Consider the following 22,516-nt stretch of genomic DNA (forward strand, 5'->3'; position numbering starts at 1 on the left):
TTAATGGTCTGTTTTCACGTAAAAAGTTTGATATTTAAAATTGCAATGAACTTTATGAGCCTGTCCATGACTTGAGACTAGAAAAGTCGGTTTTTACGCGGACATCTTACTGGTAAGACATAAGCTATAGCCCGAAGGCTGGGGGGGGGGGGGGGGGGGGGGGCTCCCATATAAAAAAAGACGGGGATGCTCGTCAGAAGTTGAAAGAACCCCCAAGAGATACCAAGATCCTGCTTTGTGGGCGTGGATTGAAAAAAGGTTTTCCCCCTGAGAGGTACCAATTCTAAAACAACATATTATCTGCTGTCATTTGAAGCTGAACACTCTAAGAGCTACCAAAACCACTCTTTTAACCCCTTAAAAGTACGAAGAGCACCCCTGTCCTTTTTATATGGGAGCCCCCACCCCCCCCCCCCCCCCCCCCGATCAGCGGGCTATAGGTCTCTTTAGAGCAGCGAATTTTGCAATACGGATGGCTAAGATGGACTGCTTACGAATTGGTTTCGGTAATTAAAATTGCATCTTCTGAACAATTCACAGAAGAAAATTTAATTTTTTTTGTTAAGTAAAAATCTTTCTTCCTTCATGTTTGGCCACGATAAAAAGTACTTTATTGAGCTGGCTTGTTCGGTTTATAACAAAAATGCTTTCAGAAATTAAAAGTGACTATTCCTCGTAAGCTCCAGCAAAAGCACACATAATGGCATTATGAGCGGAAGTTGTCAACAACATGGCTACACGCTTTGTTCTAATGAGCAATTCATCATTAGCCTTCCCGAAGAGATTTTTATAATGTGTGACGTCCTTAACTGAACGAGTCTTTCGATGTTGGCTTTCAATCTTATACCCAGGGAAATGTCAAAATTCCCAACCTTTGACCACACGCACCACCCCTCAGGTTTGACATTGATAGAGTTTAAAGTTTCTGATTTCTTTATTCAATTCATTGCGTCGAAGAAATTCTCATGAGTCAACAGTTTCCTCTATAGTCACGTGACGTGATTGGCGGGAAAGTAGTGACGTCCACACTCATTGCGTTCAGTTGAATGAATTGCTCTTTATCCAAAACTCCCTACCCGACTCCATACTAGACTGCAAATAGTCTTTTTTCTTCCCTATTCGGAAGGCATAAAGCACCGTAAGCGTGACCCTCGCGCATGAAGCGCGCAAGCCTTTCTACACTCGCTCCAGACCTTTCGTTCGAATAACGCCCGCGTCGCTTGCGTTCGTAAAAAAAACGACACCCAACAAAATATCTTTTCATTTTCCGAGCTGATACCTGTTTAATTTTATTTATTTTCTTACTTATTTCAGTCTTTTCTGGTCATTTGCTTGTTTCATTTTACATATTTTTCTTATAGTTATTTTTTTTGTGAGTTAAGGAATGTTCCGTGATGTTCCGATGTTCCTTTAAATGTTTCGGAGTTCCATTTCTTTATTTTATCGACGGCTCTTATTCTGCCCAAAATCGCCGTATATCGCCAAAACGTGCGGCGATTTTAAGATTCAAGATGGACGAGGGTTCCCTTGAGTTAAGATCGCATCGGTTAGTTTTCTTCGCTTTACGATTAACTATCGAAACAACAACTGCGCGGAATATTTAGCTAAATTTAGGCTGAAAGTTTTCTCCTCAAAAATATTTCGTGAGGCTTAGCAAGCGAGTGAACAAAATCTACAAAAATGGCTGCATCGCATGAAGCCGATCTTGTCATGCGAGGTTGCCTGTATAACTGACGACTGCCATATTTATTTGAACCTGAAGGTCTGGCCACCAGTTCCCTGGAGATCTTATAAGCAAGGGATTTCTTTGTTTGCCTCACTGACCCATACGATTCATTTGTTTTCACAAATCGCGGGGCAATATCTTCTGGCTGAGATGCGTGGGGTTTTGTCATCCCTAAAAGTTCTAGCACAGCCTTCCGAATCTTTCGGTCTCTGTATGAGTACAAAATAGGACTCACTAGAGATTTCAATTGCACCAGTGCCTCCGTTAAACGAAACAACGAATTCGTTGCCAAAACTGGGCAAACATTTCCCACGAGAGTAATTCCAGTCGCTGGAAGAAACGAGCAAATCAGTACAGCAGTTAGCAACGCAGTCGTCCTGGCAATCTTAGATTCCAGTTTCGCGTTTATCAGAACGCTGACTTGGCTGATTTCGTTTATTTTACGTTTGCGTACTCCAAGGTATACCACGATGTAGAAGTACGAAATGGCTATTAAACAAATGAGAGCCACGATGCTTGCTCCGGTGTACAGGAGCCTCATTTACACAGCCTCGCGATCCACCTCAACCACTGCCATTGTAAGAGCGAAGACCAGCAAAAACACGGATAAAAACCAGGCGGCTGTCGAGAGTTTTTGAAGAAGACTTTTTGTAACGATGACTTTGTAGTCGATGAAGTTTTGTATCGCCACGTACCTCTCCCATGCAATCACAGTGAAATGATAAGTAGAGGAGGAGCAAACGCAAAAAAAATCATGGGTTTGTTTAACACTGAGTTCAATGTACAGATCTGCTGACGTGAAAACTGGAGGAGAATTAATATATCAACTGTGGCAGATAATGGCATTGATATAGCGCCCGCTAGAAGATCTGCGACAGCCAGACCAGCCAACAGAATGTTGACGGGTTTTTGCAATTCTTTCCTTCGCTTGATAGCAATGATTACTAATAAATTCAAGAGAATGGTAACGGCGGAGGCAATGGGTATGATAATCACCAAGATCCAAAGAATGGTTGTATTTTTTAAGTCCCAGGTGAAGCGTGGAAATTTCGGGCAAAAAAACACTACTGACCTGGTATTTACAGAGGGATAATTGTCGGTTGTTTCTGTGTTATTCACATCCATCATTGCAATGCTTCGCCAGTAAACGATGTATTTGGTTTAAGGTATGGTTGGTTTTAGCGAGTTTCAATCTTTGGTCTCAAACTGCAAACTGCTGTTTGGGTGAGTTGCTCTCCTGTTCTCTATTTCAAAAGCGAACACAATCATTTACGAAAAAAACAAAAAAAAAACAAAAAAAAAACAGAAAAACTGTTGTGGGAGTGCTTATTCCAAAGCAAGCGCCTGCTGTATGTGAGGAAATAATTCACAGGGATGTTTCAAAGAGAACAAAAGGTTGTATATTACTTACCTTACGGATTAATTGAATGTTTAAAATTTTTTAATTCTAGTTAAGCATAGTAATTAACTTTACAGACTGTTTACTCGGGTAATAGCATACAAATTTAACGTTTGAAATATCACTATCCGGGTCTATAAGCAAATTTCCTCCCCGTCAAAAAGTACATAAAAATCGAATGAAGTAAGTAAATTTAATGCGAAATTTGTTAACATCTTGAAAGAAAGTGAATTGCAAAGCCTCCGCAGGTAGTCATAAGTGCGGTTTACGCTTAATTAGCTTTCAGGAAGGGTTACTCCAGAAGTGTCTGTTTCAATAAGCTTTCATAGCTACATGTGCGTCATGTACAATGTTTTAGATCATGTGAAACTTTATAAGCTTAATGGGCTTGTTCTTGTCTTATGAGCTAATGGCTTCGATCTGGACTGGAGTGTTTGCCGAACTCATTAATGCGGCTTACGCAGTAACTTGCACTCATGAAGGGTTACAACATAAGTGTCTGTTTTAATGAGCTTTCATCACTTCATGTACAACTGATGTTTCAATTATGTAAAACTTAATTAATGGGGTTGTATCACGTGGCCGGCTGCATGTGGCTTGCCCTCTGAACCATTTAAGAGTTAAATTCAGAGACTGGAAATTCATTCATGACCCAATCGGCAGCATGACTTTATATAGCATCTCCAATAGATCACATGCTATGTCAATTGTGTTTGTTATTTCAATTCCGAGTTGCCTCTTGCCTTGATTCAAAAATGAGGCATGGTGCAAAACATGACGTTGATTTGTGAGAACAAGATGGGAGAAAACCGTATTTTTCGAAGTCTTTCCCATAATGACGGAGTTGTCCGACATTTCGCTCGGAACCATGTGAAAAGCAGAGAGCAAAAACACAAGACAACCATCAAAAGAGAGTGAAAAAGAAGGTTCCCCCCACCACACACACACACACACACACTTCGCCTAAGAGACTTTTAGAAGTTCAGCTGGTTGCCTTAAAATAAGCGTAGACGTAAGAGTTTTGCTGTTTTTTCTCAATGATTGTCCACGCTTTTGAAGTAGAGAAAAAAGGCGCAACCTTCAATGAAAGTCGGTTAACTTCTTGCATAAGCTCAAAACCAAACAGCAGTCCCGGAGGGGGGAAGGGGTGGTACATCATGTAATAGGATACATCATTTTCGGAGATTTATTCTTACGACGGGCTTAGTTACAGCAGTTACAGTGTTCTTAAGTAGGTATGCGAAAGGAGTACTCTTTTCAATGGTATACAAAAGGATTGCCTCTTCTGTCAAAATGGTATATAAAAGGTAAGGGGTTGGACTTCGGGGCGGAGTCTCCCAGTAAAAGACTTAGCTGAGTACCCCCATTCCCACCCTCTCCAAAATCAAAAAAAAAAACCAAACATTTTCTTTATGTCTTCTAAATACAACAGTCGTTTGAAGGAGAGTTGCTAGCGGTTTATTTTACACGCGCGCGCTCATCGGCAAAAACGTCAAAGCGCGAGCTTATGGTTGAAAAGTTATTGTAACGTCATAGTTTTTTTGATGAGAGCACTAATCATCTTCGTTTCGATGTGTTAAGTCACGGAACTGCCTTGAACTAAAGAGGAGAATATTCAAGGAATTTTTTGAAGTGAATCGATAGAAAGGTAAGCTTATAAACAATCACTTTTTGAAGTCTTTCATCGCGTTCGTGCACGGAGGACGTTATTGCGGTTTCTAATTTTTTTTGCTATTTGTTTTCAATAATAGAAGTACAGATAAAACTTTGAACTTAACGCTTACTAGCCGGATTTAATGACAGCTCAGTGATCATGGTCTTATCTTGGAATGATAGTTTCACTATGTCAAGATTTTCCTTGGACGGTTATCACAGACTTCTAGAAGGTAAATAAACTACACTGATTAACCGAATGAAATTTCACTATACCAAGCAGAGAGGATTTGTAGTATAATCACAGGCCATACATTAATGAACACAGTATCAAAAAAAAACTGTTCTCGGTCGCGGCGAATCACTTTCGCGAGCCAAATTGCGGAGAATGTGGCTTTGTGTACCGCTCTAGGCAGATTGAAAACGCCGCTGTCTTTTACAGCTATTTCATTAGCCCATTTATAAACGTTAAAGTCTCACCAGTTGTGGCTCCCTTGCGTTTTTAAGGTCAACTGACAAACCTTCAGCACCGACTTCAAAACTGGACCTGGTTCGACCTGTTTTACTTGTTTACCTATTTCTTGGCTGTGCACGCTTTCACGCGTTCATTCCAGCGCTTGTATCGTCACGGTGTGGCTTACTTACGACGAAAAAGGCGAGTATGAATAGTGTGCGCCGCGGATTGAAGGGGGAGGGGGTAATATTGTCCTCAGACGCTTCCATTGAGGTATGCCGCCCGATTCCCGGGCCCCTGCCCTTCTTGATCTCGTGTATCCAGTGATCTTACCTACTTTCTTTTTTTGTTGTTTTCATGTTTGAAGATCGATATCCATAATCCAGATCCCTTTAAAAAATACACCCTATTTCAAACCAAAAGGGCAAAATGTACAACCCCGCGTCAGCTGAAAACTTATGTTAATATAATGCCCCTTGACGTTCACACATGCCTTCATAGCTTTTATTGAGGACACCCCAACCCCGTTCCTTCTCCCTCCGTAAAGCCTGAAATGTCACTCATCTCCCGCCTTCAACCTTTCGCCCGGGGATTTAGCCGAGGGAGGGAGATGTTAATAAGCGCAGAGACCGGTTTCAGAAAAAAATGCTTCTGAAAATTTTTTGCCGCTTTATAATTATGCAACAGCGTGGTGGCCTAATTGGTACTCCGGATCGAGCGGTCGGGGTTTGAGCCCTGGTCGGGGTCATTGCATCGTGTTACTGGGTAGGAAACTTTGCCCTCAGTGCCTGTCTCCTCCCAGGCGTATAATGGGTACCGGGAAGGTAACCCGGCGATGGACTAGCTTCCCATCCGGAGAGAAAAACAAGTCGCCTAAACGTCGTAAAAAAAAAACACAGAATACGTTCCGGCAAGATTGGCCAATTGACTTTACTCTTTTTTTACAATTATTAAAACTCTGTGTTTTATATTTTCTGGTCTAACAGGAAACCCTTGATAGTCCGCAGACCTAGACGAGTTGTACGACGAAATAAGATGGAGCGATCTGCTCCAGAAGAATCTGCTGACAATGATAGTAACAAACCAATATGGAGACCGAAACCAAAGAAAAAGCACAGGAGAAAAACTCGCCAGGGATGGTAAATTCCTGCAGCGCAAACGTCATAACTACATCTAATGTTTTTACATCTTCTTAGCGTGTCTTGTAACTTTCTAATATGAAAATAGATAACATTTCAAGTTCGAGTATTCCGTTCATTAAAAGTACTCTCGTTACCATGAGCATCTGTCTCAACGTGAGTTGTAAAGGCAATTCAACCGGAAGTCTGATATTTTTTCGGACTTCCACTGAGAACAGGAGAACTTCAACTCAGAACCTCGTTCCTCGACCGCTGGTCAATGGGAACGAAGACTCTGGGCACGAGGTTACCCCGATCCAAATGTACACAGCGGTCAAACGCACTGCACACGCGCAATTCAAAACAATGACCTCCCAGATACCATAGTTACAGGTTGAAGGTAAAGGTACTCTAAAAATTGAGTGGAGTTTAAATTCCGTAATGGAAATGTTAGGAAACCCTTTTCCAAATTTCTCTCTATTGAGCTCTAGAAAATGTAGTTCGGTATTCGTGTATTCGGGACAATGTACACATGGTGTAGTGTTTACACTCTCTTTTCGATTTTTAATGTGATAAAACGTTCCGTTTCCTGCTTGGCATATCTCTTCTAAAATTCTCCTCCGAGAAACACAAATGGATGAGAATGATTTCACGCAAATATCGACAGAGTTACTATATAGCGTACCTCACGGATGCTTTGTTCGCGTTGTCAGTTTGACTCCAACAGGCCATTTCCCAGTTACCTTGTGCCTCTGTTTCAAAACGAGCCTTCGTTCAGAACCTTTCATATAAAAAATGAGTTTGATTTGCATGAAAATGAACATGTAGGCGGAACATATTTCCATGTGAATGGTTTCAGTTCGCACTCGATTTGACATAGAAGCAAAAGGCAACTCAGAAGTGGCCCATTGGCTTTCATCCGGGGAATAGACCACATTCGTATTCTCGGTATAGGACTGGAACTAACTTGCAACCGAGGCTAATGCGGGGAATTTTTTCTCACGTAAATGACATTTTAAATCTCTTTTTAATGATACTCCCAGGCATGAGCCTCCATTACAAGCTGGTTCCAGTCAATACCGAGAACACGAATGTGGCCTATTTAACAATTAGACCCGTAGCCCTTGCGGGCTACGGGTCAATAGCCCATGAGGCGAAGTCGAATGGGCTATAGACCCGTGGCCCTTGAGGGCGAAGGGTCTAATTGTTTTAGTATCACCCAACTAGTCGGACAGAAAAGGCAACATTAATGTTAGCAAATGCAAGTTGAAGAAATATTTATTTGGGAATAAAACGAAAGAAAGCGTCAAGCTCGATCGCGCCAATTTCGCTACTCGAGGACTATTACTAATAGTCCTCTAGTAGCGTAGCCAATTAAAATGCAGGATTTGCATTAGTCCACTAGTTGGGTGATACTAATAGTAGATAGAACTACTTTGTTCCTCGCCATAGGTAATACAACACGGAAGTACCGCTCATCACGCACTAGAACACATCAGTTGACTTCAATCTCGTCCCGCCATTTTGAAAATCGTCGAGGAGAAGGCCCTGGGGACAAGGTTGGAGTTGACTTGTGATTTTACTCCGGTTATCACACGGTCGAGAAATTTAAGCGGGCTATCTCACGGAGCAAATTCCTCTCCATTGGTAAAGGGTATGACCAGACCCTGACGCTTCAGTTCACTTAGAACTTCAAGAATTGCGTCCAGTTCACACCGAAATTTATCGATCTCTCGATTCTTCTGTTGAACGACTTGCCGCCATCTTGCCTCCGTTTCCTCTTTCTCAATTTTTGCTGTAAGGTGCGTTTTCTCTATAATCCTTTGTAAGTCTACTTCTCTTTGAGAGTGTCTTTGTTCAAGGGCACTTATTTTAGTCTCCAGTGAGTCGAAGTGGTTCATTTCTGGAGTGAACATCTGTTTCGCGCGCCTCAGATCTGCTTGAAGCTGGTTAACCTGTTTTTTGAGAGATTCCTCACGAACCTATCGCAAAGTAGAAAATGATTTCACAAAATAATTTAATGACATGTCCTACCTACATAAAATGGCTTCTTGAATTGATAATATAAGGATGAAATCATACATGAACTGCAAGAAATGGTAACCGTAGCAGATGTGTCTGCGATTTTAAGAGCTTGTAAGATGGAAGTATCATTCATGGCTTTCAATGGGATTTCAAACATCACCTCCGCTCCCCGGTACGAGCGCGATATTTCAACAACTGGGCTATCAAGCAACAGGTAACGGGTTCATGTGTTCCCGCGTTAGGAGTAAATGACAACTGATCATAAGAGTAAAATGCTAGCAACTATTTATGAGCAAATGTTCTGGAGTGATAAAAAATATGTACTAGTTATGCAACACTTTCGAGTGACCATGGAATATCCTACGAGTCACTAGTAACACACCATCCTCTGGGCGAGTGTGTATACCATGAAAATACAAGTGACAAGTGGGATATTCCATGTTATACCACGGGAGAACGTTGTATAACTATTTTAAACCATGTTATAGAAAATACAGTGGCCAATACAAGCAATGAGACATACGCGCGGCGTATGATGGGAAGGTTAGATGTAATACCGACGAACAAACAACGGCTTCTCTGTATTGATTGGCTGTATTTTCTATGGCATGGTATAAATGTTTATACTCGTCTATCCTGGCTTCACGTGTTGTGGACGTCAACAATAAAATTCTAAAAGCTACCAGGGAGGGAGGAAGGGTTCTACGGGTAAGAATATTAAGGAGAGGTTGTCTGTCAGTGTGGACCTCTCTTACCCTGGTTGCCGCGATGGTTTCTGCGTTAACAGTAGCGTCAGCCATCTTGGCCTTAAGTCTCTGAATAACAATCTCCTGACCCGCTAGTTGACTCTTAAGCTCCGCTACTTTAGAAGATCCATGATCAGCAGCAAATCCGGCCTTCAACTGATCCACTTCACGTTTGTGCTGAGCTTGCAAACTTGCTAACTGGTCAGCTGCCTCCTCGCGAGAGAGCCGGGCGCTTCGCTCGGTCTCTGCTAGGGAGGCCTGAAACCGAACCCGTTGTTGATCCATATCGAGCGACATCTGCGAGACCCGCTCTTTAAGGCGCTTATTTTCTTCTGTTAATTCTTCCACTTGTGGGTCTGGTTTGGGGCTCGCGTGCTGTTCCACTCGCTTACCATCGTGAGCAAGCATCTGTTCTCTCTCGCGCTGCAATCGATTGCACGTCTGTCTCATAGCCTCCAACTCAGATTCCTTCTTTTCAAGTTGATCTTGAAGAAGTTGAATCGCGTTAGTTGAATCGTCACTTTTTTCTTTTTCAAGTTCAAGTCGCTTTCTTCGACTGGTCTTACCACCAGAAGAGTCTATTGCTGTTGCTTTGGATAAAGCTTCCTGAAGAACTTCAATTTCAGTCTGGAGCTGTTTAACTCTCTGATCATTCGTTTCACGGGTTCTTTGCAGTTCCTCCTCGAAAATTTGAGCTCGCGTGTTTGAACGAGCCGCTTTCTCGTGTCGCTCATTCGCGCTTAGTAAATCCGTTTGCAACTCTTTAATCCTGTCCTCGTAATCGAGCCTCAGAGAATTGTATTTCTGTTCTACGCAACGTATTCTCCTGCTGGCTTCCTCGTCTTTCTCCTCGAGCTCTGTCTCTAGTTTTTTCACTCGGTTCTCGAGGAATGCGTAAGTCGGAGATTGTTTGCGAGGTGACTCGGTCGCTACAGCCTGCGCCTGGCCTGGTGCCGAGGCAGCCGCGTAAATGAGAGCAGGCAGGGAGTTTGGGTACCGACGTTTAATAATCTCTTCCATTTCACGAACCTGTAAGGTAGAACAGAGATCATGGTCTGAGTTACATTTTTAAGTGAAACGCGCCAATTTGACATCTTTAATTGGGTTTCCTAAAATTCGCAGCCAATTAAAACGCGAATAACATGACGTCTCTGCCTCTTAGATTTTCTTGGTTTCTGATTGGACAACGAACAACAGCCAAAATAAAAAATTAAAAATAAATTTTGAGATTCAAATATAGTCAAGCAGTTATACATTTATCAAGTTCGTCATGTACTGTAGAGCTTCATAAGAACAAAAAAGGCACGCAAAACGAGTTCCTTCACCTGTCGTTCAAGGTCCTGTATCCTCTTAGCATCTGTTGCTCTCTCCACTCCCCTCTGTTTCTTCTCGGCCACTGTCTGACCGTGTTGAGCCTGTAACCGAGCAACTGTTTCTTTAAGCTCATGAATCTCTTCCTCTTTCTTCTTGAGCGTCAGAGCATCACGGTCGAGCAGGGCCTGGGTCTCGGCATACCATTTGAGCTTAGTGCGCAAGCGCTCAACCTCCCCTGCATGTCGACTTTCAAGTTCTGCGATTTCTCTGGTGTTTGAGCCTGCGACCAGCGAAAAAAGTTAGAAACAAAATGATTTATAACGGCGCAAAGAACAGGGGTACAGTTGGATTGAGGATTACGATTTTACACCGCTGTGATGACTAAAACTAATGTTTTAGCTCCAAACTAGCTGTAGTTCAAATATAATTTTGGCAACACTATTCCTTGAAGTTTCCGTAACAATGGCCAGTTCCCGTAACAATGGCCAGTTCCCTCTATGTGACGTGCCTACAGGGAATCATGGTTGTTGTATTCATCAAAATAAATATCCACTCCAAGATGATGAATACAAGTACCATGACTCCCTGCAGGGGTGTCTAATAGAGGGAATTGTCCATTGTACGTAAAACAAACGTCTATGGTATCGGTAGAACAAAGAGGCTTAACCGACATTAAAGACTCCTTTTAAAATTTCATGGCCTACTGTGGCTTCTTCTACATCCACAAACTCCAGTGACATCCGCGCTTTATTTTACGAGCCCCCTTTTTCTGAACCATGACCATGCGTGTGTTATTCTGCTGCTCACTAACCTAAGACTTGACTGCTTTGCTTCACTGCAACATCTCTCTCATTCTCTACTCCTCTGATGCGTGTTTCCAGCTCTTGCTTTGCTCGTCTCAGCTCATCAGCTTCGTCCTGTACCTCAGTCACTCTTCTCCGTAATGACCTCATCTCTGCTGTCAGCTGAGAGATTTTATCCGCGCCTAGTGTGGCGGAGCCTGGAGCCGGCAAGTCTGGCCCAAGCCCCCCGCTTTCTCGTCGCTCGATCTTTTCCTTCAGGTTTGCGAGTTCAGATGCTACCAAGAGGAAAGAAAAATATGTTGTCAAAGAATTGGCAGAATTTACAATTAAACCTCGTTCTGGCTTACCTAGTTTGTCTTTCTTTATCAAAAACTTGCCGTTTGTTTGTCTTTTTGTTTGTTTCTTTGGAGTTTTTGTTCAAGGGTTATCCATCATTTACATTGCAAACGTTTAAAAGTACTCTACAAGGAAATTTAAGCCGAGTCAACCCAGGCCAGTTTTGGTGGAAACTGACGTTCACAATAGGATACGAACTTAGAGTAAATCGTCAAAGCATTTCTTACCTTACTGAAAGGCAAAGCAAAACAGAAAACAATCAGTTGTTTAACAAAACTGTAGAAATGGCATATACAGGAATCCAGATTTCTCGAACCCTCATTTTTTCGAACCTCCTGATAACTCGAACCAAAAGTCATTTTCTTTCCCTCAGTCGCCGCCCGTCGCTTGCTCGTCACGCTCACAGTCACGCTCCACCTCACGCTCACAGTCACGCTCGCACGCTCACTTGTTTTGCGTTCTTCCCCACGAATTTTCGAGGAAAAGAGAGACTGCTCGGAGTCTATTCCCTAAGACGAACAGAGCAACTTCACACCTGATTCCTCGGACTACCCGATTTTTCAAACCAAATCTGGCTTAACTAGGAGGTTCAAAACTCGTGATTCCACTGTACTATAATTCAGCAAAAAAGTACTCTTTACCCAGTTTTTGGTTCTCACTAAACATTCTAGCCTCGTTAGCCTTTTCCTTGGCTTGCATTTGTTTGAGTTCTTTATAAAGCCGTTCATTTTCTTGTTGATATCCTGCTAACAGTTGCTCCTGCTCGCGAACTTCTTTCTCCATTCTCTTCACTTCCTCTGCAGATGCACCCTAGAGACAAAACACGCGTGATTAAAATGTAATTTCTTCTTACAATATGGATACATTGTCAACCAGATGGGGATGAGAATACACAAAATCATCAACTGGGAATATTGTCTGAATGTACTACCAAATTCTCTGAACTAAGCTTAAAGAAATGTATGGCAATATGTAACGAGAATTAAAATCCAAATCTAACCTCAAGGCTCCCTCCTGCCGCTACTCGTTTTCTCGTGTCAGCTTCTTTCTCCGTCTCGTTGAGTCTGGCCTGCACAACAAACAGTTCTTGTTTAAGCTCGTGGATTTCACTTTCATAATCAAGACGACACTTCTCCTCTCGCCTGGACCATTCCTTCTCACGGGACGCCATATCGGCAATCAACTTGTCGTTTCGTTTTTTCTCGTCCTTCCAAGCAAGCTGCCAATTCTCTATCTCGGCTTGCAAAGCTCGTTCGCGTGAAAGTCGGTGCTCGTCGGAGGGTCTTCGGAAGGATGTTCGGGAAACCGATCTTGCGGGCTCATCGTCGGACCATCTCGCCGGCGGTGGTTCGATTTCTTCATTATCAGGGCGGACAATGTGTTTTAGGTAATTTGCGAATGATTCTACAGACGCGGCAAGTTGCTTAGCCGAAGGACTCGAGTCGGCCGTTTTTGGAAGCGCAGGGCTTTCAAGATGAAGTTTTTTACTAGCACCTAAGGATTTCTTAGTCTGGGGATAATGAAAAAAAAAAGGAATAGTCGATCAAACGTTAACGATTTGACAACATAGAGAGTAATATCCTGAGAAATTCTTTGCAGTTACAATGGAAAAAATAGTCTAGTCCCTGACCCTAATAGTTTTCAGTTGAGTACGAATTCCATAGCATGAGGAATAGTTACTCCTCCTCTTCGCTCCCCCCGCCCCCCTCCTCCCCGCCACTCTTACCTCCCTGGATAGGGTAAAGTCCATTGCAAACAGCTTAACTATCATATTTCCAAGTTGTCCCGACAGTTTCCTGGAGAGAGAAACATACTGAAGGAAAACCGTTTTGCACAAAGAACACATGAGAACTGCAACCAAGGCTTAAACCCTGAACCTGTGGTTCCCGTGTTGTGTCGAGCAGCCACTACCCTTCCCGTAGTATTTACAGTCGATTTGACTCTTGCCCCCGGAACACACCTTTGTTTTACTTCCTCTCATGGTGGGAGTTGGTGACCAGGACGGGCCAGATGAAGGAGAAGGCTTGAACAGATTACTTCTGTCTACAGGACTGCTGGAGACCTTTCCCTTTTCCTTCTTTTGCTGTGGTTTTGCCGTGGTTTTCTTGACGGGTTTTTCTTTGCTACTTTTCGATGTTTTCTTAGTCGTGACACTCGCCTCAGTACCTTTCTTGACACTCTCCCCTCCTGCACTCTTCCTAGCGCGTGCTATACTCTTAATACTCTGCAAACTTTCCGGGGGAGGCGTGTCATCGTCATCGTCGTCCTCCGCCTCTGCTCCCTCTTGGTCAGCTTGTAGCAAGTTAGCGACAGGCTGCAAGCTAAACCCATGCCTCTCCTCAGCTGGCTGCAGGTCAAATCCGCGCCCCTCCATGAAACCCGACGAGGAAGCGACAGCAGGCTTCAGATCCAAGCCTCTTGCCTCTGCTGCTGGCTGCAGAGTGAAGCCAGCAGCATCGTCTGCTGGTTGTAAATCAAAACCTCGTCCCTCTTTATGTGTAGCAACAGAAGGAGTCAAGTCAATTCCTCGCGACTCCAACCTACTTAAGGCAAGTCTCCTGTCCGTCTCATCGACAGATGAATCAACACTCAAGTCAACAGGCAATGATCCTACGGGCTTCAAACCAAACCCTCTTTCGTCGTTCTCAGCCGAAACAAAGGAGCTGAGCTTTCCTTGCTTGGTTTCCATGTTAACACTGTCATCAGCAGCACTCCAATCATCCGTCACAATAACCGGCTGAAGATCGAATCCCCGCGCACGTGTTTCACCTTGGTCGTTTTTCTCGATCACAATCTGCCCAGTCCTTGACTGATCCACACCTTGAATCACTGCAACAGCTGGAGGAAGCTCGAAATTACCTGTAAAAAATTTACAATGAAGGTCTATTACTATAAAAACAACTGACCTTTTTTTTGTAAGAAGAAAATTAAATATTAAGTAATTCCTTTGCCTTATTCAGTAAAGCAATAAGTTTATTAGACTATAGCTGCTGTATTCCCGCTTTTAGAGCTTAGCATGCATTATTTTTTGGAGATGTACGGCTGGAAATTAAAGAGCATGTATAACCCGGATGTCGTGTTGCCAGCATAGGCCAGTATAATCACCGCCCCTTCTCAGTTGTACTGTAAATATCTCAGATGCAAATATCTTTTCCATGCTATATTCTACACCAAATAGAAGATGGTGTTCCTATATTGTCTAAGGAAATAACACACTTTTGACTGAGTTCTAGAAAAACTGAACGCACTCGCGTTCCGCTCGTGCGTTCATTGGCAGCCTCAAAAAGACCTCAAGCGTGCATCGTTTATTTTTAGAAAAAATTAAACGCCATCTTCTATTTGGTAAGCATACCAGTTTACCGAGTTTAGTTCAGTTCTGAGCTAAGAAGGCTTTGCTTCATTAGTCTAGATTGAATTAAAGGCAAAACCAATAAACAGTCTTGGCCCTACTCTGTGAAACTACATATGATCACTAACAACTCAATTTATCAACTTATTAACAAGGCCTCGGTTTGAAACAGAACAAAGGGTAACTATCCTTAATTCTGAGTACCTGAGTATTTAGGTCCTGTATCAGTAGCAGTGAGTTGAGCAGCTTGAAGTGCAGCCTGCAGTTCATGAATATCTCTTGTGCTTCCACTCGCCTCATAATCACGTCCTGGTCTCAACATGGACGTTTGTCTTTCATCAGACTTGGGACTTGCGTGCGTTTCTTCACTAGATACTGAAACACACAATAGCATGTTGTTGTTGCTGTTGTTGTTGAATATTCATAGTGGACAATGCGCTAATAGCTACAACTAGATAGTTCTCAGGCATGCCACTTTAACTTTTCAAATAAACATAATAGGCTTAAAAATCCCAAATGATAGCCCGAGGCAGACCAGTTAGCTATTTACAAGCATGACCGAGGACTTGAACTAGGGTCTACCAAGAAACAGCTCCAGCTTAGTAGTCAGAGCAGGACTTGACTGACCAGTGACCTCCAGATTTCAAGTCCAGCGTCCTAACCACTCTGCCACGCTGCCTGGGAAATAATTTGTAAGAGCAAATACTGAAATACTGGTCTGGTACTGACCTTCACTAGAGATAGCAACTTGTGGTTTTCTGTGTTGTGATAGAAGATTAAGAGCTGCAGCAGGTCTCTTGCTTTCCAGAGTAGAATCCAAAGACTCCATCAAAGAAACTAAATTAAAAAAGTTTATATCAGAGTGTTGGAAAGGTGTGCAAAAAAGTAATGCTCTAAGCATCATGCACTGGTTCCTTGACAGAACTAAAGAAAAACAGAGCAATGTTTGGCATTTGCATTTATTAAGAGTACAATTTATAAGTTACAATAAATAAACAGGAGTCTCTGATTTAGCAAAAAATCAGGATGTTACCCAAATTTACCAGTTTAGGTTAGAAAATACAGAAAACAATGTACTGTAGGGTTCCCAGCCACAAAGGGAACAGAAGGTCCATTGTAAGATGTTTTGCTGCCTTTTTGGTGGAGGGTCAAGATTGCTGATAGTTAATGACTGAAAAAGCACAGCAGAGGGAAAATGGTACAATTTATAATTCCAGGGAATTTGAGAAAATTAAGTTTGAGATAGTGATGTTCAACTGCAACCAATTTTCAAGAGCAAGACTATTCAGTAAAATGTGTACTAAAAAGATGTAATTGTGTTTCTTTTGACAGCTTTAAGTATTTTTCTCTCCACTGCCCATTTCTAGGAAAACATTTTGTATTTCTTGTCGAACATACCAGTCACAGAGTTCAGATGATGATGATTGCAAACACATATTTCTCAAGAATGGACCACTCCTTTTAAGTTGACATTTTGCAAAAGAGCATTGAATCATTTTTTATATAATTATTATCTCGTCACACACCTTTTGACAGCATACTTGGTTTGGTTACTTCAGTGGGTTCCTGAACAATTACAGAAGAAAATGAAAATTTTTAGATTGAAGTAGACAATTTGTTGGACAGTAAATGATAAGAAGTCCTGCACTCTCTGCTCACTAAAACTCCTTTAAATTTATACTTTTTCTACTTTTTTCCAGATCTCCTCTCACGAGATTCATACCTTGCAAAACTAAGCAACATAATAATTATTTAAATTTCTATTTTGCTCCTACAGTGAGTGAGCAGAGTTTCACCATTTTCATTTTTAATACCAACTGCAGAATAAGTGATAGAGGCCAGTGATCCAAAGAAACTAATCAAGAATGTTTTTAGTTTGAACAAGTATAGCATGATTGAGTCGTTTTCCTGGATTACAGTTTTATGTACACACCGGAGCTGAGGGTCTCTGTGGTTCTTCAGTTTCTTCAGTGTCAAGCTCTTTGGGGCTCTGGGCATCCTCAAAATTGTCACTGTATTCTTCTCCACCTTTTTCTCCTTCTTCTCCTTCATCTTCTCCTTCGTATTCTCCCTTCTCCTGCCCTTTGACCACTTCTTCAACAGCATTGTTTATTTTACCTGAGGCCCCTACATGAGGTTCAGACATGAACTTGCTTTCAGGGAATTGAATGTAACATCAATTAATAACTACGTACTCAATTGTATACCTGTAATTTAACAAGCAGTATCAAGAATAACTCAAAATTACATCAGGGGAAGTCAAACATCTGGCTATAATTAATACCTTAATTTACAGATAGTATGACAATCTGGAATAAGAAATGTTGATGATGATGATGATGATGAGGAGGAGGAGGAGGAGGAACAGAAGGAAGGACAAGAGGTGGGGGAAGGAGGATGACAAGAATGATCACACTACTTAATAAATAATAAAAGCAATACATCCATTAAAAAGTTATTAAATATTTTGTAATAAAGTTCACACCTGTCATGTTGAATATTGAATCCCCCAGTTCAGCTCCAGTGGCTTGAAATCTCGCATCATCCCACCTTTGCGTACATAAATGTAATGTAATACTAAGAAATAAGTACATGGGCAAAGAAACCAAAAATGCCTACACTCATAACTTGTACAGTAGATTTAATGAACCATTTTCACAACTACCCAGGTTTATGTATATAAAAAAATTTAATCCCATTCACAAAAAAAAAAATTTATTCTTATAAGAAAGTCATATATGTACATAAATAATGCTAAATTTTCTTTTTGCTAATTTTTGAGGTCCTTTTAGAGCAATATTCCAATATGCAACACTACCATGAGACAGCGGCATGGACAAAACGCTGATAAAATGACAATCAACAACATGACTTGGTTGAAATTCAAACAGTGATGTGACAACCTTCCAAAATCATGATATGAAAGAGGTTGAAAGTCAGACAGCCACATGTATATTTCCCCCAGGAAAATGTCCCCTACTGCCCCCAACCCCTGAACAGGACTCCATTCCTTGGATTAGCTCCATGTTTGCTGCATGGGCAAACTCAATGCAGAAAGAAAATGTGACACTTGTCATGGACTGGAAAGAAGAAAAAATGTGAAATCACTTGAAGCCATCATTTCAAATCGTTAAAAACATTCAGAAATCTACTTATTTCAAAGGTCCTGACCTGCCCAAGATAAAAATCTTGACTACAATATGTATTTGGTGCAGAAATTGTTGGCAGGTGCATAAAGGCTGTATTTTAAGAAAAATTATGTAGTCTGCATAAGGGATGCCAACTACCTTTCTTACCTATTTTGTGTATTCCCAGTAACAGAATAGGAAGTTGACATTTCACCAAGTTTTTTGTTGTAATCAACAGGTGATGCTCCACCCTCGACATCATGAAAGAACTTTTCCTTGTCTGCTAGCTCATTCATAGTATCCAGTCCCTTGTCAGTAGGTTTGGCAGTGAATGATTGAGGAACCGGTGAGACAGGACTGACAGATGTTCCTGTTGGTTCACCTATAAACCAAGAAAAAAAATCCATAGTAAATGAAATCTAAGATACAAACAAAATATGCTGTCTACAATGACAAACTAAAACAAAGAATTTTTCCTCTCTATTTCATTAGTTTGGAATTAGAAATCACTATGTCAACTGCAAATTTAACTGCCGACAAATACACAAGCAGTGAGCCATTTTTCATTATCTTAATTGATTAAGGATAATTATTCCTCCAACATTTATCATTATAAATGCTGTTACGTTGCAACTAATGAGCTCAAATGATGAAACAGTCGTTACGCTCGCTTCTCAGTTAGATCACATACATTGTGATTGGCAGTAAGAGTACTAGTCTGATCTGTCAATTGATATTATTTGCTTAATATGCCATTTCCTTGAGTACAGTAAGTGTACAGTAAATAACAACGTACCAGTAACAGCTCACCAATGAAAAATTAATCAAAATACCTTGCTAATAAAATCTTGTCCAATAAAATTAATACGGACATTTTTATTGCTTAAATTGCATTAGTTAGATTTATAATAAATAAATTGAACGATACTGTGTACATGTACATGACTTTGTATGCTAAATCAAATTTATCGTGAATCTTGTACTGAGACATACCACTGTAGGAGAAAGTGTCTTCAAAGTCTTCTGATCCAAGCCTGACACAGTTGTAAAAATACAGTTGTTATCAAAATGTATCTACGTATCTCAACTCTCTGGGATTATCTAGGAGTCTCCTGGTCTTGCTTACAGGTCACCAAATCTTCCAGATCTCCCAGGGAAATGCATAAGGTACATTTTCACACTAATCTTGGCCGATAGTCAATTGGCATTTTCAAGGGAACATTTGACGCATTTTAAATATGGTTGAATTGACAGAGCCCTTACTCTTAACAATGTCATTTTAGGGTTTTGGATTTCAATTTGTTTGGTCTGGCATCTCTGATAACGTCATTTTCAAAATATCTAAGAATGAGTTCACTGATAAATATAAGAACGCTATGACTGACAACAAATCCAACCTTTTTAGTATTTCTTCAGGTGGTGGTTTTGTCCTTTCTGTGGACTTTGCTAGACCTGTCAGCAAAAAGAAGAAAAAACTACATATTAGACTAAAACCACACCATCTGAACAGTCGTTATTACTTGAGATGTACATGTAGTACACATACACAGGTAAAAGGGATGGTCAGGCTAAAAGAGAGTTTATTAGCTGAAATTTCACCAGAAAACAAAGACTTGGGGTAACTTTTAAGGTGTAGAGGCCAGAAAATGCAGCAGAACTGGTTATTTAGCCTGCCAAGCTTTCTCTTACACATACATGTAGCTACAATGTACATCTATCCCAGGGACAGCTCTCTAAAGTACAGTGTATAGATGTGAAGTAAGTCTCTATTGTACTTCAGTAAGTACTGATCGATCCCTTCTTTCTAAGACACTACGATAATCTGGACACCTCTTCAAGGTGGCTTCATCTCTAAGGAGTACATGTCTCCAAGACAGACACCCCTCCAAGCAGAAAAACGGACACTAATCCCAGGTGTATACAACTCTGCATGACAGACATCCTTCAGATGGAAATGCACTGTGCACTTCCCTTAGGTTGATGACTCTCTAAGGTGAAGACCTTTCTACGACAAACCTCTGAAAAGAGAAGGGAAGATATCTCTCCAAAGTGGAAACTGGACATCACAAATGCCTTTCTCCTGGTCATCTCCAATTTTAAGTGTCTTGCCCAAGAACAAACGACAATGTCTCTGGCCAGGGCACAAACACAGACCACTGAATCCAGAGACAAGTGCACTAACCATGAAGCCACCACACTGATACTGAGTATGCCCACTTAAGTTCACTACAGCCATTTTCATTTCATTTTTAAACAATCTCAAAATGTATGTGTAATCAGTTACTTGTTCAGGAATATGAATATGAAGCCACATGGACATCAACGATACGTTCACTGACCTTCCTCAAGGCTGTCCCTACTGATCGACAAAGCTGAGCTATCAACGTAACTTCCAGTGGACAGGGCAGTCATAGGACCTTTATCAGGATGTATATGTGGTGTGGCAACTGCTGGAGTGGAAGCCTAAAAATGTTTCATTAATATAAGTCCAAATTAATTTCATCTATTACAAAACTTGTAGGCAAAAGGTCCAAAAAAAGTCAACATTAATGTTCTGTAAAGTACTTTCAGTGTTAACCTGTGGCTAAAAGTTTGTATTATTTGTACACTTTACAAACAGTAACTCCAAATCAGTGAGAGGGCCTTGTTATCTGCAGTAATATATTACTTCAATAGGCTTTTGAAAAAATAATACCAGTAATTTCTGCTAAGTTTTTGTGTAAACAAACACAGCACACACACTTGTATGTTGTTTCTGTTTGGTTTCCTTTATTTCCCTTTATTTTAGATAATGACAACTGGTGACCATGAAACAAAGGGAAATAACAACAACAACAACAACAATAGGACAATTGCCAGTTTCTTTTATAACCCTTCTACAAAATCTTCCCAAGTACAGAAATCAGTTTTGCTCAAAAGTTCATGTCCACAATGGTATTTTCATTAAAAAAGTTCTCTTCATGGCTATCAATAAGAACCATTACTGGTAGCACCTGTAAGTGTTATGGCTGAGTAATTTTGATGGGCCCTTGATGTTTTGGGGAAACGTGCCTGTAGTTGATACAATTTACCCATAAAGTAGTACGTTTGTTATGGGTGTGAAGATCAGGGCTACAGGTGACTCAGAGTGTAATGACAGCCCCATCTTGCAGACTTTGAACTCAAAAAAGACAACAAGATGTAAATTTCGCTTAACTTACATGATCAACAACATCTGGTTGTGACTCGTTTACTTCTGGTTTGGAAGTCTTTGGTTTTATCCAGCTCTGTCGAGCAGCTTCTCTTTTCTTGTTATCATCCTCATCATCTTCCTCTGCCCACCATGGTAACTGGGCATCTCTAGGTTTTGCTTTTATATCAGGAGCCTTCACACGAGGAGAGCCTATGGAAGACTCATCTGACATGGACTGAAATGACACAACAACAATTTAATATGCTCTTGTAAATAGTAAAGTAAAGTAAAGTAAGAGTAAAGTGTTTGTAAAATCTTGGCCAAATTATGGTTCATCATTGCTACTACAAATAAATTTATCGTGATCAGAAAAATAAAGCCGAATAACTTAAAGGTAAAAAATTGCATCAATAATTTAGGAAATTCTCGGAACCTTAAAGTACAAAAATAAGCATAATTTTCTTTGTTGTCCTTACCTCATTTAGGAATTTTTCAAATTCGGCATCTAAATCGATATTCTTTGTCTTGAACCGATCTCGTAGGCTACCCCAGCGATCTGACATAATTATTTTCATATACTATGTTTTGTACTCCTGTTGTCGGTAAGAGAGTATACCTATTCAGCACTATAAAATTATGTAAAAGGAAGATTCAGCTGTGTACATATTCTACCGCCATGTTTTCAAAGTGTGTCAATAACTATGCAGCCAAGCTTCAGTGGTGGTCGCGAGAAGACTCGGTCGAAGCTCTTGCCTTACGGGAAATCGTAAGGGTGGATCAGGATCAGTGATCCAAGATCACTCGAATCGTAGTTCATCAAAGGAACTGATGAATCCGTCACCAGAGTGGATTCATCGCTTCCTTTGATATACCATGATCCAGACAGATCTTGGATCACTGATCCTGATCCTGATCATCCCAAAGGAACGCACCCTAAAGGTGATATGCTTCTGGTTCACATTGAAGCCGAAACATGATTAGAGTAAGCTTGTTTCAAGGAAACATCTTCCGCCTAAACATGTTTGTTATTGCATTTTTCACATCAGAAGTCGGTTGCAAACACGTTTCATGCATGGTTGAATAATTTATTCTGTTTCATGGTACTCGCATAAATTTCTTACACTTCATTAAGTAGCAATGTCCTCCCAAATATTCTGCTTTCCACCCATCGCTGATAATTGCCGTTGAATTTCTTCTTCGAGCGGTACGGGTTCGAGCCCTGGCCGGGGCCATTGTGTTGTGTTCTTGTGCAAGGCACCTAACTCTCACAGTGCCTCTCTCCACCCAATTTGC

The 22,516-nt window shown here is 41.1% G+C and overlaps 2 protein-coding genes across 3 annotated transcripts; one reads left to right on the plus strand and one right to left on the minus strand.

Moving 5' to 3' along the window:
• Positions 1-4,968: 4,968 nt before the first annotated feature.
• On the plus strand, positions 4,969-6,375 carry LOC149117480 (uncharacterized). Its single transcript, XM_089281563.1, has 3 exons — positions 4,969-5,011; positions 5,286-5,433; positions 6,219-6,375. The coding sequence occupies exons 1-3, from the start codon at positions 4,969-4,971 to the stop codon at positions 6,373-6,375; spliced, it is 348 nt and encodes a 115-aa protein (XP_089137689.1).
• A 513-nt stretch (positions 6,376-6,888) lies between these two features.
• LOC110060377 (uncharacterized) lies at positions 6,889-21,954 on the minus strand. 2 transcript variants are annotated; one of them, XM_089283236.1, is made up of 18 exons: positions 21,700-21,954; positions 21,252-21,458; positions 20,391-20,514; positions 19,449-19,503; positions 19,045-19,085; positions 18,220-18,433; positions 17,409-17,473; positions 16,857-17,050; positions 16,450-16,489; positions 15,653-15,760; positions 15,128-15,298; positions 13,535-14,433; positions 12,575-13,084; positions 12,216-12,384; positions 11,247-11,513; positions 10,447-10,715; positions 9,131-10,150; positions 6,889-8,332 (listed from the first exon to the last, which is right to left on the minus strand). In XM_089283236.1, exons 1-18 carry the CDS (start codon positions 21,796-21,798, stop codon positions 7,973-7,975), a joined length of 4,812 nt encoding a protein of 1,603 aa, XP_089139362.1. In that variant the 5' UTR covers positions 21,799-21,954; the 3' UTR covers positions 6,889-7,972. The 2 variants fall into 2 exon arrangements, with proteins under 2 accessions (XP_089139362.1, XP_089139361.1); XM_089283235.1 differs by having other exon boundaries at positions 17,409-17,500.
• Between the last annotated feature and the right edge of the window lie 562 nt (positions 21,955-22,516).

Source organism: Orbicella faveolata, unplaced genomic scaffold (assembly GCF_042242905.1).
Source record: "Orbicella faveolata isolate gen_17 unplaced genomic scaffold, um_ofav_v1 contig_12, whole genome shotgun sequence".
NCBI classification, from domain to species: Eukaryota; Metazoa; Cnidaria; class Anthozoa; order Scleractinia; family Merulinidae; genus Orbicella; species Orbicella faveolata.

What these genes read in the sequence shown, in the direction of transcription:
- LOC149117480 (XM_089281563.1), top strand. Translation starts at nt 4,969, where the DNA reads ATGTCAAGATTTTCCTTGGACGGTTATCACAGACTTCTAGAAG. An exon ending in TTATCACAGACTTCTAGAAG is followed by an intron (nt 5,012 to 5,285) that starts GTAAATAAACTA and finishes TGCGTTTTTAAG; the next exon opens with GTCAACTGACAAACCTTCAG. An exon ending in GCTTACTTACGACGAAAAAG is followed by an intron (nt 5,434 to 6,218) that starts GCGAGTATGAAT and finishes CTGGTCTAACAG; the next exon opens with GAAACCCTTGATAGTCCGCA.
- LOC110060377 (XM_089283235.1), bottom strand. Translation starts at nt 21,798, where the DNA reads ATGAAAATAATTATGTCAGATCGCTGGGGTAGCCTACGAGATCGGTTC. An exon ending in TTGAAAAATTCCTAAATGAG is followed by an intron (nt 21,459 to 21,699) that starts GTAAGGACAACA and finishes GTGTCATTTCAG; the next exon opens with TCCATGTCAGATGAGTCTTC. An exon ending in AAACCATCGCGGCAACCAGG is followed by an intron (nt 8,333 to 9,130) that starts GTAAGAGAGGTC and finishes ACTTTGCGATAG; the next exon opens with GTTCGTGAGGAATCTCTCAA.